At 41.2% G+C, this 22,207-nt stretch overlaps 4 protein-coding genes across 5 annotated transcripts in view; 1 reads left to right on the top strand and 3 right to left on the bottom strand.

Annotated features, from left to right (window-relative positions):
- LOC118821361 (heat shock 70 kDa protein-like) overlaps positions 1–20,717 on the top strand; it is a 33,618-nt gene extending 12,901 nt beyond the window's left edge. The window contains exons 1-2 of one of the 2 annotated variants that reach the window (XM_036589938.1): positions 18,029–18,146; positions 18,511–20,714. In XM_036589938.1, coding sequence (XP_036445831.1) covers positions 18,530–20,461 — 1,932 coding nt within the window. In that variant the 5' untranslated portion in view covers positions 18,029–18,146; positions 18,511–18,529 and the 3' untranslated portion in view covers positions 20,462–20,714. Of the gene's footprint in view, positions 1–18,028; positions 18,147–18,510 lie in introns of those variants that run through there. The other variant, XM_036589939.1, reaches the window with a different exon arrangement.
- Positions 2,961–5,787, bottom strand: LOC118821363 (heat shock 70 kDa protein). The gene is made up of 2 exons (XM_036589942.1): positions 5,632–5,787; positions 2,961–5,164 (listed from the first exon to the last, which is right to left on the bottom strand). Exon 2 carries the CDS (start codon positions 5,143–5,145, stop codon positions 3,214–3,216), a length of 1,932 nt encoding a protein of 643 aa, XP_036445835.1. The 5' UTR covers positions 5,146–5,164; positions 5,632–5,787; the 3' UTR covers positions 2,961–3,213.
- LOC118821360 (heat shock 70 kDa protein-like) lies at positions 8,638–11,670 on the bottom strand. Its single transcript, XM_036589937.1, has 2 exons — positions 11,562–11,670; positions 8,638–10,856 (listed from the first exon to the last, which is right to left on the bottom strand). Exon 2 carries the CDS (start codon positions 10,835–10,837, stop codon positions 8,906–8,908), a length of 1,932 nt encoding a protein of 643 aa, XP_036445830.1. The 5' UTR covers positions 10,838–10,856; positions 11,562–11,670; the 3' UTR covers positions 8,638–8,905.
- LOC118821362 (heat shock 70 kDa protein-like) lies at positions 14,444–17,230 on the bottom strand. The gene is made up of 2 exons (XM_036589940.1): positions 17,072–17,230; positions 14,444–16,477 (listed from the first exon to the last, which is right to left on the bottom strand). The coding sequence occupies exon 2, from the start codon at positions 16,456–16,458 to the stop codon at positions 14,527–14,529; it is 1,932 nt and encodes a 643-aa protein (XP_036445833.1). The 5' UTR covers positions 16,459–16,477; positions 17,072–17,230; the 3' UTR covers positions 14,444–14,526.
- Positions 20,718–22,207: the final 1,490 nt, after the last annotated feature.

The raw sequence follows: 22,207 nt of genomic DNA on the forward strand, positions 1-22,207 counted from the left end.
ACCTGATCCTACTTGTTTAATCAATTGTCTTTAAATGCCTGATCATGTGAGCTCCTGCTTTGGAACACCAGCCCTTTTGCGGAGAAGATCGCTCTAAAAGTTATTACATTAAATGGTTATGAATACTCTGTCGGATGCCTGAGGCTTTGTTTGACATAAGCCTTTGGGCTGTATTTTTTTAATCTGGATAGCAAGGGGAGAGCAGGCCGCTGATGGCCCTCTAACGGCAAAGCTGGCAGCCCACATGCTTTTTGCTCAGTGCTCTCCAGGTGGCCCACCAGTGGTTAAGCAGAGTACTGGACAAAACGCCACTTTGAATCACTCAATGTCCACTCATGGTACAATATACTTACTTTTCCTTCCTTTCTTTAGTTATCCTTTGTAACTTTGTTTTGTAAATAATTTTAATAGCAAGATCATAAATAAAGCCAGTTATTCAGCTGTAACCAATCTAGCACAGTATCAACAACATAATCATTTCATACTAGGCCTAGTCATTATTTTTTCTCTTTATTATCTAGAATAAAAGTGTGCATTTAAAATCTGTTTGAGGACGTTAAAAAAACTTGTTATATCTTGTATGCAGGACAATAATCTGGGTGGTCCGAGAGTGGAGCAGCAGTGGCAAACAGTCAGTGGATTTACCAAACCAGCGGACCGATTGTATGACACATAGTACCCAAATAGAACATATTTATTCAGATTTACCACAATTTTACTGTTATCAATGTTACACATGAAGGCTCACTGGTGGTTTTGGATTGTAAATGAAAAGCCTATATTTGTGATGCACACATTGATACACCACTACTGTAAAGAAATCCCAGTCAGTATCACTACAATTAACCATTTCACATCAAAACAATCTGAATGACCTTGTTTACATCTCAGTCACTGAATTATGCAGAAAAATTGAAAAATCAGTGGAATTCACACTTTGACAGTAGTAAATTCATGCTTTTGACACTTGATCTACCACTTACCCGACACATCAGATACATCAATAAAAAAGAGATGTAGTCTTGACAGTGTAATACAACATTCGGGACCAGCATGTCTTCGGTGCTTCAAATGATATGCGTAATATAGTTATTAATAAGTGTCCCTCTTGTGTGGATGCATTCTCCAAGAAGAGGCCAACTAATTAGTATCAGTGGGCTCACACTATGCTTATCTAAATGTGAACAGGATGATATCATGTCTCTCTATCTCACAGCATGCTGGGGATGTGCCAGAGAAACACACATGCCATGACTGAGCAAAGGAACCTTGGCAGTCATTCAGAGTGTCATGCCTCTGTGGTTGTTAATATACAAATGTTGGCATACTGTTAAAAGAGACACATACACTTGTTCAAAACAGGTGGTGGGTCGATTCAACACACAGTTAAGTCTATTTGATAGTGTTAGGACTGACATGAGGTCTAAAATATACAGCAATATATTATGGTGTGCTGTCAAACATGAATCAAGGGCTTCTTTATAGGCCGAGTAGCTGTGCCTGAAAAGACATACTTGTTTGAAATGCATAATCTTAACATGCTTATGTTTTTCTAAGTCACAACTTACACTTTGCATTGTATCAAAATTCAGGTCTTTTGAAAAGTTTAATGAAAGGAAATCTGATCACACCACATTCCAGCATCAAAACTAACACAAGGCAGTACAAATGAAAAACAATGACTAGATATAACTAGACAGGAATGATATTTCCTGAAAGATGTTTACTGCACTTAAAACAAAAACCAAATGTTGTTACTAGAACACAGTCAGTTTGTTTGAGGGCTCCAACTTTAACACACAATGGAAAACAATATTCAGGATAACTGTGATCACTCAAACAAGCCCAACAAGGCTACACCTTTTCATACTTAGTGCTTGTAAAAGGCCCATATTATGGAAAAATGTATTTTGAGAAAAATAAACTGAAGGAGTTTAATGTAGTATGTAAACACTGTTAAAGTTTTAAAGCATATCATTCACTCCCCAGTCCATCTATGGAAACTGAGCAGCAAAACTAGTCTTGGATTCCCCTTTTCTGTACAAAAATTGTAAGGCACAATAATTAAACAGCCTATTTAAAGAGAGACTGTAAAATATACAAATTATGACTGTTTTTGGTACATGAAACCTAAATAAATGTTGTGAGTGGACATCAAAATGAAATACAAGAATGATGAGCCCTTTTGGACACTACTTTTCAGCAGTATGGACAGACACTGACCTCTGCTGGCCAATACACTCAGTTTCAATTATTTCTTCATTTGCTGTCATTCTTCTCTATCAGGGGTTCCCAACTATTTGTGTCAGTAAAACTGCCTTTCAGCTTCCTTTCTGTTTCCCTTAAAAATCAAGGAGAATTTAAATAGGCTAAATATAGCCTAAATATAAAAATAGTTTAAATGAAATACGTTTGGAGCCAGTTTTGCAGAAAGCTGGATTCATACTGTCACCAGAAGGGTGCTCCAAACATCACACACTCAATTAAGATGTTTTAGCCATGAAGAATGCTTTCGCATAGCTAGTTAGCTATTTACAATAATCTACATTAAACCCTCTCATTGTTACAATGGTAGGTTTGTTACATGATATTATGTAATGTCAGTGATTTATGAATGGGCCATTATTTCATGAAGAAAAAAAACATTAACACATATCATACTTATAAGGTTTTTAAAATGTGTTTTTGATTTTTTATTTAAAAGGAAAAAAACATCCTTTGATTTGATCCATCTCAGTCTTACAAACAAATGAACCCCTGGTCTGGTCAGAAAACCCTGCTCTAAGGCACAGAATCTTAAATTGTTTGTTGAGAGCAACAGCTCTATTGTTTATACTCAAATACTTTGTCTGCAGTATTTTTAAGGGCATCTAAAATGATACTTTATGGTTTAATCTTGGATTAAAATTAAGTATTGGTCCATCTGTCTGGTACATGCAGAAAAAAATGACATCAACATGTTTATTAAAACCAATTTTATTAACAATAAATAACTTACAAATGTAAACCATATTTACGATATTTACATGTTACGGTTCTTGACTGTTTTTCTGCTGATCGAAAGTTACTATAAGTCTCTCATGCACAGCAATGAAAGTTCCTTATGTCACCCATATACTAAATAACATGGAATGTTAAGCTTAATCAGTATTAAAGAAGATACATTTAAATTGGCACCAAAGAAAACTGAGGAGTCAATTAAGTTCATCTTTTCTAATCCACCTCTTCAATGGTGGGCCCCTGGGCACTGGCCCCTGAGCTGGATCGTGCCTGAGCTCCACAGCCTCCAGCTGGCATCCCTCCCTGGTACAGCTTAGCGATGATGGGGTTGCAGACTTTCTCCAGTTCCTTCAGCTGATGCTCAAACTCCTCCTTATCAGCCAGCTGGTTGTTCTCCAGCCAGTTAATGGCCTGGTTGCACCTCTCAATGACTTTCTTCTTGTCATCTTCACTGATCTTGCCTTTCATCTTTTCATCTTCCACACTGTTTTTCATGTTGAAGGCGTACGACTCCAGAGAGTTCTTGGCAGCAATCTTCTCTCTCTGGAGGTCGTCCTCTGCTTTGTACTTATCTGCTTCCTGCACCATCCTCTCAATCTCCTCCTTGCTCAGTCTGCCCTTGTCATTGGTGATGGTGATCTTGTTCTCTTTGCCGGTGCTTTTGTCCACCGCTGACACGTTCAGAATGCCGTTGGCGTCAATGTCAAAGGTCACCTCAATCTGAGGAACTCCGCGTGGTGCAGGTGGGATGCCCGTCAGCTCAAACTTGCCAAGCAGGTTGTTGTCTTTCGTCATGGCTCTCTCACCTTCATACACTTGGATCAGAACACCAGGCTGGTTGTCTGCATACGTGCTGAAGACCTGTGTCTGCTTGGTGGGGATGGTGGTGTTGCGTTTGATGAGAGCGGTCATGACTCCTCCTGCGGTCTCAATGCCCAGGGACAGTGGGGCCACATCCAGCAGCAGCAGGTCCTGGACGTTTCCAGAGGTGTCGCCCATGAGGATGGCAGCCTGAACTGCAGCACCATAAGCTACTGCCTCATCTGGATTGATGCTTTTGTTCAGTTCACGCCCGTTGAAGAAATCCTGCAGCAGTTTCTGGATCTTGGGGATTCTTGTAGAACCTCCAACCAGGACAATGTCATGGATCTGGGACTTGTCCATCTTGGCATCTCTCAGGGCTTTCTCCACTGGCTCTAGCGTTCCCCTGAACAGGTCTGAGCACATCTCCTCAAATCGTGCTCTGGTGATGGAAGTGTAAAAGTCAGTGCCCTCATACAGGGAGTCGATTTCAATGCTGGCCTGAGAGCTGGAGGACAGGGTTCTCTTGGCTCTCTCACAGGCTGTACGAAGCCTCCTCAGTGCCCGCTTGTTCTGGCTGATGTCTTTCTTGTGCTTCCTCTTGAATTCCTCCACAAAGTGGTTCACCAGGCGGTTGTCAAAGTCTTCCCCACCCAGGTGAGTATCTCCTGCGGTGGCTTTCACCTCAAAGATGCCATCTTCAATGGTCAGGATGGACACGTCGAAGGTTCCACCTCCCAGGTCAAAGATCAGGACGTTGCGCTCTTCCTTCTTGCCTTTGTCCAGGCCATAGGCGATCGCTGCAGCTGTGGGCTCATTGATGATCCTCAGGACGTTCAGACCAGCGATCACTCCAGCATCTTTGGTGGCCTGCCTCTGAGAGTCATTGAAGTAGGCAGGTACAGTAATAACAGCATTTGTTACCTTCTGTCCCAGATAAGCCTCGGCAATCTCCTTCATCTTCACCAGAACCATGGAGGAGATCTCTTCAGGGTAGAAGGTCTTCGTCTCTCCTTTGTACTCAACTCGAACCTTTGGCTTTCCTCCATCACTGGTGACTTGGAAGGGCCAGTGCTTCATGTCAGATTGGACGATAGGATCGTCAAACTTGCGGCCGATCAGCCTCTTGGCGTCAAAAACGGTGTTGTTGGGGTTCATGGCCACTTGATTTTTGGCAGCATCTCCAATGAGCCTCTCTGTGTCTGTGAAGGCCACATAGCTGGGGGTGGTCCTGTTTCCCTGGTCATTAGCAATGATCTCCACTTTTCCATGCTGAAACACTCCTACACAAGAGTAGGTGGTGCCCAGGTCAATGCCGATAGCAACTCCTTTCGCAGAGGACATCTTGATTGTTGTCAGGTGTCTAAAACGATACATACAGAGATCATGGAAGAAATTAGAACGTGTGTTTTAAAACAGCAGTTTCATAACAAATCAGGGAATTAGGGAATTACAGCAATATTATAAGAAAAAAAGACTTCAATTACAGTTTATAATAATTTCACCCACTACAGTAATTGTATGAAAATACTAGTAGATTTTTATAGGAATTTCTGAATCCTAAATACGGGTCCTTTTCATAAGGAACTACTCACAACTGTCAAAACCTCATATGATTAATCATCCCATGAATACAGGATAGTGTTTTAACATGCTGCCTCTCTTGTTTTAACACTCATAAGATCATATATACAGGCGACTAATGTAGCTTTTAAACGCTGTAACTCTAAATTTAAGCCCATTTTCATTCACTGTGCTGTTCTCTGACTCCACACTGTACTTGGTGAACAGATCGACTCAGAGGGAAAAAGCGAGTATAAACGTACTTACAGGTAACAGAGCTGTAAAATGTGTGTAGATAAAGTCTCGCTGTAAAGTCGCCGCTCTGCTCCTCTTCGTTTCTGCTGTTCTCTCTGTTCTCTACCGCTCTTCTCTGTCAGCCGCTCTTTATAAGCAGCTGCGGACGCAGCGAGTCTCTTCTCCACTTTTCTCGGCGTTTCTCCAACGTTCCTGCGACACTGACCAATCAGAAGAGAGCAGCTACTGGGACCACGCCCACCGACTGACGAGCACACCATAGAAATCTTGCAGAGAGCAGAGCAGAGTTTTCTAGACGATTCACAGCGTTTAGCTTCACTTTCCACATGAAGAGTTTTCAGCTCCGTAAAACTGATCTAGCGTTTAATAAACGATGAATAAACACTGTAGTTAAGCGCTTTGTACATCCGCTAACAGCCTACTTTCATGATCATCTTTTTAAAAGAAAGACTCTTGTCTTTCATGGATTTACTGCACGTACTATACCAGACTACACATCACAAAGTTTTATTTTGTAGTTTGTCATTTTAATGTATATATTCCATCTCTCCACTCAGCATGAAGAGACGATATGGAGGAATAAAGGCCACACAGACATCATGGGGTGTTTTCCAGCACAGTGTTGAGGACAGTCCAAATTAACCATGTTAGACCATCAAATATGAACTTGGGACAGGCTGATGGAGAACTACACAGGACCCTCTAGAGGCCTTAGACCATGAAACTGGGAGTGTCATAGATTGTGTCTTTCTTTACAGTGGTGATGATGGGAAACAGGGGCCTTAATGACTACAACACAAATATAAGCATTTTATAAACCATCCAAAATAACTATTGAACCCAAATATGTCTTTTGAGTTTTCATATGTAATACTGAATGTTGATAATGGTAAGACAGTGATCAATTAAAAATAATGTTTCTTTGTGGACTATTTTTCCTAACAACTGACTGTATGTATCTCTCTGGCATAAGTGGATTAAAAAACACATTTTAGGCCACAACCTTAACTTAAAACTAGCATTAAACAATGTCTCAGAATGTGTATTCATAAACATGTCATGTAATAATTTTCTGTTAGAGGCATGAAATACTAAAGACGTCTGGCTCTTATCACCACTACTGTGAACAATTCAGTCTCTCTAGAACTGAACGTTTCACATCTGAAATATTTAATTATGTAAAAATTTCATAAAGTTGGTGGAGTTCCCATTTTTTGGCACTGAGTAGCTTACAGCATTGCAGTGGAACTTCTTAGTACATTCAGCATCTGTCAGCAAAGGAACTGATGTTTGTTAGGCTACATTTTTCTCTTTTGGATCCTTTTGGTCTAAAATTAGAAGGTAAAGCTCCAAAGTGAGGAGCATGACCACTCGCCAAACAGTAAAGGAGCTGAACCAAAACACAGCAGAATTAAATTAAACAACGACAAAATAACAACCAGTAGGTAAGTGTTAATGTCCAGTACATAACTGAGTTAAATGTAGATTATCTTCTCACAAGTATAGCCTATTGAAGAAAACGTAGAAATATTATTATATGAAAATTCTGAAAAAAGTACCAGTCCAATTTCTGGTACATGTATCAAAATAAAAGTCACTAATCACTACGCACCTCTTCTAGTGGCATATTACTGTTGCTATGACAAGTATTTTTGTTGGACATAAGTTATTTTGCTGTGAATCCTCTATGATCAGTAACGGGTGTTTTCTATCTTTTCTAACATGCTTTTATAACACAAGCATTCCATAGTGGTCATGTTTGGGCTCAAGTGTGATTCTCTTTAGCAGGAGTAGAAACCTCTATAGATGTTTATTCTTCATAGGACCAAGATCCTTACTCTGAGTAGAAATGATCTTTCCCCTCATGTAAATTCTCTGAGAGTACACATGACTTGTCACACTATCCACAACACTTATAGGAACACGTTCAATAAACTGGATTATCAAATACACAAAGGCTCTGTAAAGCAGCATAGATTACTATAAATGTAAAATGTATTATAAAATAAGGGGAAAACATTCCCATGAATTGAAAGCTGGTAATTTTATAGACAAATTACCGCTAAATATTGACAGAGATGGCATGAGAAACAACATTTTAATTAACTGAAGTAAGAAGAATCCTTTGTATTAAATGCCCCAAATGTGTAAAAAATAAATACAATTTTAAAGGAATTGTATATGATTAAGGTACAGCTGTATTACCCACATTTACTGATGTTCTGAAAGCTAATTGATATTACTATGTTTAATATTTTCTGAAACTTTCTTAAATTCATAGGTTTCAATCTATGAGAAATAGAACAATGCCTAAACTCTCATCTTGGAGTTTTTATGATGGCTTATTCAGATCCAATCCTGAAGCAGTACAACTCTGTTTTCTCTTTAACAACCATCATTTAAATTCTCAGCTAATGTTCAAGTCATTCGTACAGAAATCCATTCCTGCCAGGTAGTTGAGAAAAAGCCTTCTTTCTTCTTTGTTTCTAGCAGCAGTATGTCAACATATGGACTTCATATCTTGAAATAACGCATTTTTATATTGACTTAATATCTTAAAGGATTGAAAACAGAACTATGTGTGGTGCTGTAGCAATAGATGTTAGATAAACACTAACCTCTATTGTCCAAATCAAAAACCACACTGCCAATATTTCCTATTCGCCATTGAATTTCTCATACGAGAGCCGTACCTCAAACACTGGGTTCTGATGTACATTATTTGGACATGCAGAATTCATTTCTACTGTTTGTTTAGTTTTTTACACTTTATACTATTTTAAACGTTCAGTGGTGGAAATGCAGACTTCAGTCTCTATTTAATGAAACTTTGTAGCTAAATCCACACACCTACTGAATTTATCCAGGCTGCAGAAGAGGAAACAAAAAAAAGAGCAGTGGGGTTGAGAAAAGCTATTCTGGTAGTGATATAAAACGCTCATGTGCATGTATGTGAAGCTTTGTAAATGCAAAAAGGAAAAGTTATATTGTTGAACATCAAACATAACACTGCACTGCTCCTTTTTTAAAAAATAAACTTTATTAAAAATAAATACATCCAACACCAAGTATGTACATTACTATTACCTTCTCTGTTCCCTGTGTAAATGGTCAAAAATTAATAAAGTGCAAATATTGAAAAAGACATTATTGCAGAATGTAACTGAACTGGTTTTCTTCATGCTTTGAGGTACAAATGAACAGGATTGGCACCAAAACATTTTCCAGAGAGGTATCTAACATACAAAAAAGATATGTTGATAAGTCCACGTATTAAAATACATTTTTAGTCCACTTCTTCAATGGTGGGCCCCTGGGCACTGGCCCCTGAGCTGGATCGTGCCTGAGCTCCACAGCCTCCAGCTGGCATCCCTCCCTGGTACAGCTTAGCAATGATGGGGTTGCAGACTTTCTCCAGTTCCTTCAGCTGATGTTCAAACTCCTCCTTATCAGCCAGCTGGTTGTTCTCCAGCCAGTTAATGGCCTGGTTGCACCTCTCAATGACTTTCTTCTTGTCATCTTCACTGATCTTGTCTTTCATCTTCTCATCTTCCACACTGTTTTTCATGTTGAAGGCGTACGACTCCAGAGAGTTCTTGGCAGCAATCTTCTCTCTCTGGAGGTCGTCCTCTGCTTTGTACTTATCTGCTTCCTGCACCATCCTCTCAATCTCCTCCTTGCTCAGTCTGCCCTTGTCATTGGTGATGGTGATCTTGTTCTCTTTGCCGGTGCTTTTGTCCACCGCTGACACGTTCAGAATGCCGTTGGCGTCAATGTCAAAGGTCACCTCAATCTGAGGAACTCCGCGTGGTGCAGGTGGGATGCCCGTCAGCTCAAACTTGCCCAGCAGGTTGTTGTCTTTTGTCATGGCTCTCTCACCTTCATACACTTGGATCAGAACACCAGGCTGGTTGTCTGCATACGTGCTGAAGACCTGTGTCTGCTTGGTGGGGATGGTGGTGTTGCGTTTGATAAGAGCGGTCATGACTCCTCCTGCGGTCTCAATGCCCAGGGACAGTGGGGCCACATCCAGCAGCAGCAGGTCCTGGACGTTTCCAGAGGTGTCGCCCATAAGGATGGCAGCCTGAACTGCAGCACCATAAGCTACTGCCTCATCTGGGTTGATGCTTTTGTTCAGTTCACGCCCGTTGAAGAAATCCTGCAGCAGTTTCTGGATCTTGGGGATTCTTGTAGAACCTCCAACCAGGACAATGTCATGGATCTGGGACTTGTCCATCTTGGCATCTCTCAGGGCTTTCTCCACTGGCTCTAGCGTTCCCCTGAACAGGTCTGAGCACATCTCCTCAAATCGTGCTCTGGTGATGGAAGTGTAAAAGTCAGTGCCCTCATACAGGGAGTCGATTTCAATGCTGGCCTGAGAGCTGGAGGACAGGGTTCTCTTGGCTCTCTCACAGGCTGTACGAAGCCTCCTCAGAGCCCGCTTGTTCTGGCTGATGTCTTTCTTGTGCTTCCTCTTGAATTCCTCCACAAAGTGGTTCACCAGGCGGTTGTCAAAGTCTTCCCCACCCAGGTGAGTGTCTCCTGCGGTGGCTTTCACCTCAAAGATGCCATCTTCAATGGTCAGGATGGAAACGTCGAAGGTTCCACCTCCCAGGTCAAAGATCAGGACGTTGCGCTCTTCCTTCTTGCCTTTGTCCAGGCCATAGGCGATCGCTGCAGCTGTGGGCTCATTGATGATCCTCAGGACGTTCAGACCAGCGATCACTCCAGCATCTTTGGTGGCCTGCCTCTGAGAGTCATTGAAGTAGGCAGGTACAGTAATAACAGCATTTGTTACCTTCTGTCCCAGATAAGCCTCTGCAATCTCCTTCATCTTCACCAGAACCATGGAGGAGATCTCTTCAGGGTAGAAGGTCTTCGTCTCTCCTTTGTACTCAACTCGAACCTTTGGCTTTCCTCCATCACTGGTGACTTGGAAGGGCCAGTGCTTCATGTCAGATTGGACGATAGGATCGTCAAACTTGCGGCCGATCAGCCTCTTGGCGTCGAACACGGTGTTGTTGGGATTCATGGCTACTTGATTTTTGGCAGCATCTCCAATGAGCCTCTCTGTGTCTGTGAAGGCCACATAGCTGGGGGTGGTCCTGTTTCCCTGGTCATTAGCAATGATCTCCACTTTTCCATGCTGAAACACTCCTACACAAGAGTAGGTGGTGCCCAGGTCAATGCCGATAGCAACTCCTTTAGCAGAGGACATCTTGATTATGTGTGTGTATCTGTAATAACACAGATAAAAGAATGAACACGTTACTAAGCAGTTACTAAACATCAAGAGCAAAACTGATCATTTAAATGTCTATTAACTAAAACAGCAAACGTATTGAAGCCCGTATGCTTTGAGGTTTGATGTAAATGGTTAATTGCAGAGAAATTTACCAACTCAGAATTCTGTACAATGGTGGTGAACCCGGGGTCACAATGTTCACACGACAAATATAGCAATTTTATTTACAAAAATATACAAAAATGTAATGTTAATAATGAAACAGTGGTAAATTTGGAAAAAAATGAACTATTTTGATTTACAGCGTATCTCTCCGCCACGAATGCATTCTAAGAAATACACTTCATCTCAAAACTATCATAAAACAATGTCTCAGACAGGGCTGCGCAACTGTAACCATTTCATGTTAGAACTTTGTGTGATGCAGCTTCAGCTCTTCAGACGTCTGGTTACTATCACCACCACTGTGAACAATTCTGACCCTGTACGTTTGTCTAGAATTCCCCACTTTACGATAAACGACTGCAATTTACGCCGTGTACATTTTCAATATATCACAATGCAGAAATTTTGAAAAATTGATGAAGTTCTCCTTTAAGGGAGCAACTTTGCGCTGCAAAATCACAAACGTAACGCAGTCGACTGACACAGACTAGAACAGCACAACGAAAGTCGAAACATAAACCGAGACACTTACATTTCAGGAGAGATCGAAGTCGCTGAAGATCAGTTTGAAGAACAATTTTCGTTTCGCCTTCTTCGCTGCTGAAGCTGCTCTGATCTCAAATCGCTGCCTTTCGCGCTTTATATGCGGCGGTGGACGCAGCCAGTCACTTCTCGATGTTTCTCGGCGCTTCTCGAACGCTCTAGCAGAGCGGACCAACCACACGTCAGTATGCTGATATAGCCACGCCCACCGTGAACTGAGAGACGCAGGGAGGAACTTTCTAGAGATTTCGAGCAAAAGTACAAAAGTACTGAATAAAAAATGGTCCAGACGTGTTTCTTTCTTTCTTTCTTTCTTTCTTTCTTTCTTTGTTTCTCTCTCTTAATAGGCTCGTCTCTGTTAGACCTTTAGACGCCTGCTTGTTTTTTTCAGCACAACTATGGTAAAATGTCCAGCATTGATCGGCTTTAAATGCACTCAGTACAGCTGTTGGTAAAAGATCATTTACTGAGTAAACAGTCTACTTATTTTAAGCTCGAGTAATTCAGGGTACCTACTCTCTTAAAGGATGTAGGATGGTGTATTTGTATTAAACACTAAGTGGTGACAGTATTACCTTACAGGTGTGCCTGGCCTTTTTATGAAGGACCACTTAATGCTTTTTAAAGGGGTAAACCTCTACCTAGATTTTCAGTTTTGCGTAAATCAGAAATAGGTAATCAGATAAGGAATTTGGTTGAGGGTGTTTGTAATTTCATGGCTTCATTGATATGATTGTGTTTTTGAATGCTTTTAAGTGCATTAGCTTTAAAAAAAATTTTAACTAAGAAAACCAGTGAAGGAGCTGGAGAACATCCCAAATAATGATTTACATGAAAAAACAAGAATCGCAGAGGAATTCCATGAAAAATTCAGTAGCCTCTGGACTAAAACTCTGTGTTTTCGTAGTGACATGAAAATGTGGGACAGCATTTGTTCAATAAAGATTTTCTATTTTAAAATCACACGTGATAAATCCAAGTCTTTTAACTTCACTTTTTTTGTGATCAATTTTTTTTTTTATTTATTTGTTTCCTGTTAATCAAGCAGCATTTTATCACAACATTACAGAACTACAGGAAATCAAAAAAAAAACAAAAAAAAAACAATCACCTTACCACCCCATCCCTCCCCGTCCCACTGGTCCATCCATCCCTATTTCCTGTACATACTTTATACTATTTACTAAGTAGGATTTAGTGCAAAGGATGACATCTCAAAAATAAAATAAAAAAGAGAGAAAAAATAATGTTAGCTTACAAGATGTACCTCATAGCCTTTGTTCCAATCTTTTTGTCACATCACAACAAATCTGTTTCCATGTCTCAAGAGTAGATGTTTTAACTTTATTAATCCTAGCTGTGGCCAACTCTAACATAACTATGTCATACAGTTGAAATAGCCAATGTCGTACACTTAGATTATGTGGATGAAGCCACCTCTGTGCGATAATTTTTTTGGCCGATGTTAAACCAGCGAGCCACATCTTCCTTTGTTTGCCTGTTAAGTTTAAATTGGAGTCATCATTAAGCAATAATACAGCTGGATCCACGGGAATTTCTTGTCCAACCAGAGCAGATAATATGGTAGTAACCTTTATCCAGAAGTCGTTAACATCCCCACATTCCCACATCATGTGCTAAAAAGTTCCCATTGGTTGTTGTGGACAATAGTTGCAGTAGGGATGTACTGCAGTTTTTGTAAGAAAGCGTTTTCATGGTGTCCAATATAACCTATGACAATATTTAAAATGGATCAGTTGATGATTGGGGTTCTTTGATGCATGAAATATATTTCGCCATACTATGTTCCAATCAACTGAATTAACAGATAGTTCCTTTTCCCAGATAGATTGAATTGGGAGCTTCTTATACAACGTTTCAGTAAGGTGAGAATATATAGCTGATACAAGACCATGTGGTGGCGCATTAACGACCCAGCTATAAATTGGATGTGGCTTGAGGCCTGTTCCCCATGGAATTCCATATGCTTTAAGGGCTGGATGTAACTGTAAATGCAAAAAGAAGGAAGATCTTGGTATATTAAAGTTTAACTTCACTTTAAAAGAAATTTAAAAAGTATTATTTTCACAAGTCTAAATTTAGGGGTTAGGGTTTGGGACCGACACCTCCCAATAAAGTACCCTATAAATTATGATTTTGTATATATTTAGTTTATTATTATCTGCATTAATGCCTTGAGTTTAAATAGTTCATTACATAATCCCTGCAAATATCTAAGATCTGATTTTTTAAAAATATATATTTACTACTGTGGGACAGCAGTTTGAACTAATTCGGTAGAATGGTCCATGTAAGGTTACAACTGGAGGCCTCCAGAAGTTGCCTTTGATGCCTTTATATTCATGTGTAGGAGTATACTGACCTCTACTGGCCATTTCAACAACCTTCTGTTTGAAAACTTAGAAGTAATTAGGTTGAGAATAATTTGCCATTGATTTAATCATCACTCACTGTTCCACTGAGAGTGGATCCTCATGTTCCAGCTTACGACAAGAATCTAATTTTAAAAAAGACAGTAAACCTTTATAGATAATTTGTTTTTATTTTCCAACACCTGACACCTGGTGTGTGTCAGTCACTGAGCATGACAAAAAATGATGATATATATTTGAAGTCAAGTGACTCCACACTGATTAATTTCAGCACATTTACTTATTTGAGACTGGATTCTGCATACTTTTACACCACTTTACATTAGTAATGAAACTCCTCAATGTAACTACATCACAGATTCTAAAAAAAAGATTTATTAACAGTAAGAATATAATATTTTATTTACACAAGGATTTACAAACATACCAATATTTACAAAAAGGTTCAACAATAAGTTTATGAAAGTCACAGTATGCACAGAACGTAGAGGTTCATCGTTCTGAATGTAAACTGATATTGCAGCAGTACATTAATGTTAAAACTGGTCTAAACATTATGTTTTAGTCCACCTCTTCAATGGTGGGCCCCTGGGCACTGGCCCCTGAGCTGGATCGTGCCTGAGCTCCACAGCCTCCAGCTGGCATCCCTCCCTGGTACAGCTTAGCGATGATGGGGTTGCAGACTTTCTCCAGTTCCTTCAGCTGATGTTCAAACTCCTCCTTATCAGCCAGCTGGTTGTTCTCCAGCCAGTTAATGGCCTGGTTGCACCTCTCAATGACTTTCTTCTTGTCATCTTCACTGATCTTGTCTTTCATCTTCTCATCTTCCACACTGTTTTTCATGTTGAAGGCGTACGACTCCAGAGAGTTCTTGGCAGCAATCTTCTCTCTCTGGAGGTCGTCCTCTGCTTTGTACTTATCTGCTTCCTGCACCATCCTCTCAATCTCCTCCTTGCTCAGTCTGCCCTTGTCATTGGTGATGGTGATCTTGTTCTCTTTGCCGGTGCTTTTGTCCACCGCTGACACGTTCAGAATGCCGTTGGCGTCAATGTCAAAGGTCACCTCAATCTGAGGAACTCCGCGTGGTGCAGGTGGGATGCCCGTCAGCTCAAACTTGCCAAGCAGGTTGTTGTCTTTCGTCATGGCTCTCTCACCTTCATACACTTGGATCAGAACACCAGGCTGGTTGTCCGCATACGTGCTGAAGACCTGTGTCTGCTTGGTGGGGATGGTGGTGTTGCGTTTGATAAGAGCGGTCATGACTCCTCCTGCGGTCTCAATGCCCAGGGACAGTGGGGCCACATCCAGCAGCAGCAGGTCCTGGACGTTTCCAGAGGTGTCACCCATAAGGATGGCAGCCTGAACTGCAGCACCATAAGCTACTGCCTCATCTGGATTGATGCTTTTGTTCAGTTCACGCCCGTTGAAGAAATCCTGCAGCAGTTTCTGGATCTTGGGGATTCTTGTAGAACCTCCAACCAGGACAATGTCATGGATCTGGGACTTGTCCATCTTGGCATCTCTCAGGGCTTTCTCCACTGGCTCTAGCGTTCCCCTGAACAGGTCTGAGCACATCTCCTCAAATCGTGCTCTGGTGATGGAAGTGTAAAAGTCAGTGCCTTCATACAGGGAGTCGATTTCAATGCTGGCCTGAGAGCTGGAGGACAGGGTTCTCTTGGCTCTCTCACAGGCTGTACGAAGCCTCCTCAGAGCCCGCTTGTTCTGGCTGATGTCTTTCTTGTGCTTCCTCTTGAATTCCTCCACAAAGTGGTTCACCAGGCGGTTGTCAAAGTCTTCCCCACCCAGGTGAGTGTCTCCTGCGGTGGCTTTCACCTCAAAGATGCCATCTTCAATGGTCAGGATGGACACGTCGAAGGTTCCACCTCCCAGGTCAAAGATCAGGACGTTGCGTTCTTCCTTCTTGCCTTTGTCCAGGCCATAGGCGATCGCTGCAGCTGTAGGCTCATTGATGATCCTCAGGACGTTCAGACCAGCGATCACTCCAGCATCTTTGGTGGCCTGCCTCTGAGAGTCATTGAAGTAGGCAGGTACAGTAATAACAGCATTTGTTACCTTCTGTCCCAGATAAGCCTCTGCAATCTCCTTCATCTTCACCAGAACCATGGAGGAGATCTCTTCAGGGTAGAAGGTCTTCGTCTCTCCTTTGTACTCAACTCGAACCTTTGGCTTTCCTCCATCACTGGTGACTTGGAAGGGCCAGTGCTTCATGTCAGACTGGACGATAGGATCGTCAAACTTGCGGCCGATCAGCCTCTTGGCGTCGAACACGGTGTTGTTGGGGTTCATGGCTACTTGGTTTTTGGCAGCATCTCCAATGAGCCTCTCTGTGTCTGTGAAAGCCACATAGCTGGGGGTGGTCCTGTTTCCCTGGTCATTGGCAATGATCTCCACTTTTCCATGCTGAAACACTCCTACACAAGAGTAGGTGGTGCCCAGGTCAATGCCGATAGCAACTCCTTTAGCAGAGGACATCTTGATTGTTGTCAGGTGTCTAAAACGATACATACAGAAATCATGGAAGAAATTAGCACATGTGCATTTTAAAATAACAGTTTCACAACAAATCAGATCATATTAAATTAATACAAAAGGATGTTTTTACATATTACAGAACAGGCTCTTAGCTTTTTGAAGGGATTTTGAATCCTTAGAAAAACAGAATTACAGCAATATTATAAGAGGGTAAGACTTCGATTACAGTTTATAATAATTTTACATTCTCTATTATTACTGTCTGACTTACAGCCTATCTTGCATTAAACTACAGCAATCGTAGGAATTTACTAGCAGAATTTATAGGAATTTCTGTACCCTTAATACGAGTCCTATTTATGAAGGAATATTTACAAATGTCAAAACTGAACCTCATATGATTTATTATTTAATGAATACAGGATAGTGTTTGCTGCCCCTTGTTTTAATACTCATAAGATCATATATACAGGCGACTAATGTAGCTTTTAAACGTTGTAACTCTAAATTTAAGCCCATTTTCATTCACTGTGCTGTTCTCTGACTCCACACTGTACTTTATAGTGGTTAACAGATCGACTCAGAGGGAAAAAGCGAGTATAAACGTACTTACAGGTAACAGAGCTGTAAAATGTGTGTAGATAAAGTCTCGCTGTAAAGTCGCCGCTCTGCTCCTCTTCGTTTCTGCTGTTCTCTCTGTTCTCCACCGCTCTTCTCTGTCAGCCGCTCTTTATAAGCAGCTGTGGACGCAGCGAGTCTCTTCTCCACTTTTCTCGGCGTTTCTCCAACGTTCCTGCGACACTGACCAATCAGAAGTGAGTTCACGGTCTCGTCCACGCCCACCAGTGACTCAGGAACGTACCATTCTACCAAGACCAAAGGGGAGCACTTCTACAGTGTTCGACATGTTTCTGTAGCCCAGTACTTAGATGACCGCCGAAGTTCAGATTTAGATAAAACACTTCTCTGAAACTCTAGAACTCAATAGATCTAGTGAACAAGCCTATTTAACACAAAAAAACAAAAAACAAAAAACAACAAAACAAATAATAACAGGAATAGATTAATGTACATAGGTTAATGTATTGCAACTGTGATGTACAGTTCCGTGTTTATATTGACCTTATGGAGTTAAGATGGTATTTGCCTGATTTAATAATAAAATACAAACCAAATTAGTATATAGTTGTGTTATTATCTTGTCTGTTTTTCAACAGCAGTTAGCAATAACACAACATTGGTTTCATGGAACGAACTGCATAATATGAATGGAAACCTAAAAATGGATTTTAAAAATCTTTATCAAATAACTTATTTTGCCCAGATGCGTTTTAACGAGTGGAGAAACTCTCTGCCAAAAAAAGCAACAAAAAAAAACTAAGAAACATGAATAGTCTGGAAAAGGTGCTCTTGTTCTCTTTGGGATTTCTGTGGTACGTTCCTGCGCTTGTGAGTTAACTGTGGGCGTGGTAGACTCCGCTAGCTCATTTCTGATTGGCCAGTTTCGTAGGCGCTTTGGAGAAACGCCGAGAAAAGTGCAGAACAGACCTGCTGACTATAATAGCGCGGCTGTCAGTGATGTGGAGACAGTAGAGACTGAGCATCGAGTACTGGAGGAACGAAGAGCACTAAAGTAGCAGTTTTGACAGCAAGACCTCATCTACACATATTTGGGAATCCTATCAATTGTAAGTCGTTTTTTTCTGTCTGTGTTACAATTTGTACTGTAGACACAGGACATGCTGTCAAATACTCAGTGTGATTAAAGCACTTATTAGCAAAGCTGTATTTTGTGCACCTTACTTGTAATAGTTACTTAAAACGTATTTATGTTATTATTACAATAATTCTGCTTTAAATTTCTGATGTCAGTATGTTTTTATTTTTTCTAAGTTGTATCGTTCTATATTTATCACTTAATTAACTTTCCAAGGAGAAAACGAGCACTATATCTAGAATATAACTAGAATTGTTATATAATTATTATAGAACTTATATTTCAACAATGCCCTTGTACTAATGTATGCAAATGTTTTGTATATAATGTTTTAGACACCTGACAACAATCAAGATGTCCTCTGCTGAAGGAGTTGCTATCGGCATTGACCTGGGCACCACCTACTCTTGTGTAGGAGTGTTTCAGCATGGAAAAGTGGAGATCATTGCCAATGACCAGGGAAACAGGACCACCCCCAGCTATGTGGCCTTCACAGACACAGAGAGGCTCATTGGAGATGCTGCCAAAAACCAAGTAGCCATGAACCCCAACAACACCGTGTTCGACGCCAAGAGGCTGATCGGCCGCAAGTTTGACGATCCTATCGTCCAGTCTGACATGAAGCACTGGCCCTTCCAAGTCACCAGTGATGGAGGAAAGCCAAAGGTTCGAGTTGAGTACAAAGGAGAGACGAAGACCTTCTACCCTGAAGAGATCTCCTCCATGGTTCTGGTGAAGATGAAGGAGATTGCCGAGGCTTATCTGGGACAGAAGGTAACAAATGCTGTTATTACTGTACCTGCCTACTTCAATGACTCTCAGAGGCAGGCCACCAAAGATGCTGGAGTGATCGCTGGTCTGAACGTCCTGAGGATCATCAATGAGCCCACAGCTGCAGCGATCGCCTATGGCCTGGACAAAGGCAAGAAGGAAGAGCGCAACGTCCTGATCTTTGACCTGGGAGGTGGAACCTTCGACGTGTCCATCCTGACCATTGAAGATGGCATCTTTGAGGTGAAAGCCACCGCAGGAGACACTCACCTGGGTGGGGAAGACTTTGACAACCGCCTGGTGAACCACTTTGTGGAGGAATTCAAGAGGAAGCACAAGAAAGACATCAGCCAGAACAAGCGGGCTCTGAGGAGGCTTCGTACAGCCTGTGAGAGAGCCAAGAGAACCCTGTCCTCCAGCTCTCAGGCCAGCATTGAAATCGACTCCCTGTATGAGGGCACTGACTTTTACACTTCCATCACCAGAGCACGATTTGAGGAGATGTGCTCAGACCTGTTCAGGGGAACGCTAGAGCCAGTGGAGAAAGCCCTGAGAGATGCCAAGATGGACAAGTCCCAGATCCATGACATTGTCCTGGTTGGAGGTTCTACAAGAATCCCCAAGATCCAGAAACTGCTGCAGGATTTCTTCAACGGGCGTGAACTGAACAAAAGCATCAACCCAGATGAGGCAGTAGCTTATGGTGCTGCAGTTCAGGCTGCCATCCTCATGGGCGACACTTCTGGAAACGTCCAGGACCTGCTGCTGCTGGATGTGGCCCCACTGTCCCTGGGCATTGAGACCGCAGGAGGAGTCATGACCGCTCTCATCAAACGCAACACCACCATCCCCACCAAGCAGACACAGGTCTTCAGCACGTATGCAGACAACCAGCCCGGTGTTCTGATCCAAGTGTATGAAGGTGAGAGAGCCATGACGAAAGACAACAACCTGCTGGGCAAGTTTGAGCTGACGGGCATCCCACCTGCACCACGCGGAGTTCCTCAGATTGAGGTGACCTTTGACATTGACGCCAACGGCATTCTGAACGTGTCAGCGGTGGACAAAAGCACCGGCAAAGAGAACAAGATCACCATCACCAATGACAAGGGCAGACTGAGCAAGGAGGAGATTGAGAGGATGGTGCAGGAAGCAGATAAGTACAAAGCAGAGGACGACCTCCAGAGAGAGAAGATTGCTGCCAAGAACTCTCTGGAGTCGTACGCCTTCAACATGAAAAACAGTGTGGAAGATGAGAAGATGAAAGACAAGATCAGTGAAGATGACAAGAAGAAAGTCATTGAGAGGTGCAACCAGGCCATTAACTGGCTGGAGAACAACCAGCTGGCTGATAAGGAGGAGTTTGAGCATCAGCTGAAGGAACTGGAGAAAGTCTGCAACCCCATCATCGCTAAGCTGTACCAGGGAGGGATGCCAGCTGGAGGCTGTGGAGCTCAGGCACGATCCAGCTCAGGGGCAAGTGCCCAGGGGCCCACCATTGAAGAGGTGGACTAAATAATGGACCTCAATACATGGACTTATAATCAAAGTCTTCTTTTATATGTGAGAAACTCCTCTGGAAAAGGTTTTGGTGTCAATCCTGTTCATTTGTGCCTCAAAGCACAAAGAAAATCAGTGTAGTTAATTTCTGCAATAATGTCTTTTCCAATATTTGCACTTTTGTAAGTTTTGATCATTTAAACAAGGAACAGAAAAGGAAATTGTCTTTGCTGTATGTAATAATGTAAATATGATTTATTGTATATATTTATTGTGAATAAAGTTTTTTCTCTAACCAAATGTGCCAAGCTTCACACACACCCACAGGAACACCTAGTATATCGCTACCAAGCAGCATTTCTCAGTCTCACTGCTCTGCCTTTTTTCTTTTTTTTTGTAATTGTATCCTCTGCTTTAACCTGGATGAACTCAGATACTTTGATTTAAATATCATCAAAGCAGAGAAGAGACAGAAATCTGCAGATTTTCCACCACTGGTCTTTTTAAACATTTTTAAAGTGCAATAAAACTAAACAAACAGTAGAAAAGAACTTTGTATGTTCAAATAATGAACATCAGAACCAAATGTCTGCGGTACAACTCTCACTAATATGAGATGTTCAGGGGCAAACAGGAAATATTGGAGGTGTAGTTCTAGATTTGGACAGTAGAGGTCAGTGTTTATCTGCCATCTACAGCCACAGCACCACACAGTTCTGTTTTCCCTTTTAACCAGCATAACAAGCTTCTGAATATATGGAAGCCCATTTCCACCAAATAGAAGAGAGAAATTCATCTTTTTCTCTTTTTTTCTCCCTGAAGCTTTTTTTACTAGGCACACTCTTTTCACATTTTGGCTGTTGCACGTGCAAGTTAACCCACATAATTAGTTAAAATAAAGGCAAGGAATATTCTGTAAGAAATAAAAAGTTAGAAAAAACATTTAAAACAAATACTTGATTGGCAAAGTGACACAAGATTGCAAAACATTAAGCTTACTGGAATATTTTAACTATCAACATTTTGAAGTCATTTTTGCTTTGATTCAGTTATTTTCTCAAGTGATTTAAGGAAATGTGCTGCCTTAATGTAGTTGCATTAATAAATTTAAATGTGCAGTAAATGACACTATATTTTTCATATTTAATGTGCGGTGCATATTCTACTACTACTATTTAGGTTTACCATCATAAGACTACCCTAAAAATGTTTATGAGTGGTTTAAAATGTATGCATTAATGTTTTTAGTTAGGTTACAAACACTTCAGAAATCAGTCAGCGTTAAACCTGTCAGCTCCATCAGATATTCATATTGGTCAGATATAACAGCTCACTGTGCCCTTTTTATTTATGTTTTATAGCTGTTTAATGATGTATACAGTATTGATGACCTAATTAAAAACTAATAAACTAATTTTAAATCATTCATAAACATTTTGTAAGGGTGTCCCATTGTGAGGTGGTGCCAGCTATTTGACTACACTCTCAGAAATAGAGGTAGTAAACTGTCACTGGGGTGGTACCCTCAAAGGTGCCTCTCAGTACCTTTAGTCAGGGAGCATAATTGTACCATAATCCATTGAGATGATATTTTCTAAGTTGTACTGACTCCACACACCCCGCCTCGCCTCCAGGCTTTTTACTTTATTGTTCTGTTTTAAAACATTAGATTATGAAAATGTACAAATATGTACACAATTGGACCCTAAAATCACTGTAGTATGAATTTTATGTTGTTTGTACTTTGATGAACGAAAAATG

Source organism: Colossoma macropomum, unplaced genomic scaffold (genome assembly GCF_904425465.1).
Source record: "Colossoma macropomum unplaced genomic scaffold, Colossoma_macropomum, whole genome shotgun sequence".
Lineage (NCBI taxonomy): Eukaryota > Metazoa > Chordata > Actinopteri > Characiformes > Serrasalmidae > Colossoma > Colossoma macropomum.

Excerpts from the sequence above, each read along its gene's own strand:
- LOC118821363 (XM_036589942.1), bottom strand. The coding sequence starts at position 5,145 with ATGTCCTCTGCGAAAGGAGTTGCTATCGGCATTGACCTGGGCACCACC.
- LOC118821360 (XM_036589937.1), bottom strand. The coding sequence starts at position 10,837 with ATGTCCTCTGCTAAAGGAGTTGCTATCGGCATTGACCTGGGCACCACC.
- LOC118821362 (XM_036589940.1), bottom strand. The coding sequence starts at position 16,458 with ATGTCCTCTGCTAAAGGAGTTGCTATCGGCATTGACCTGGGCACCACC.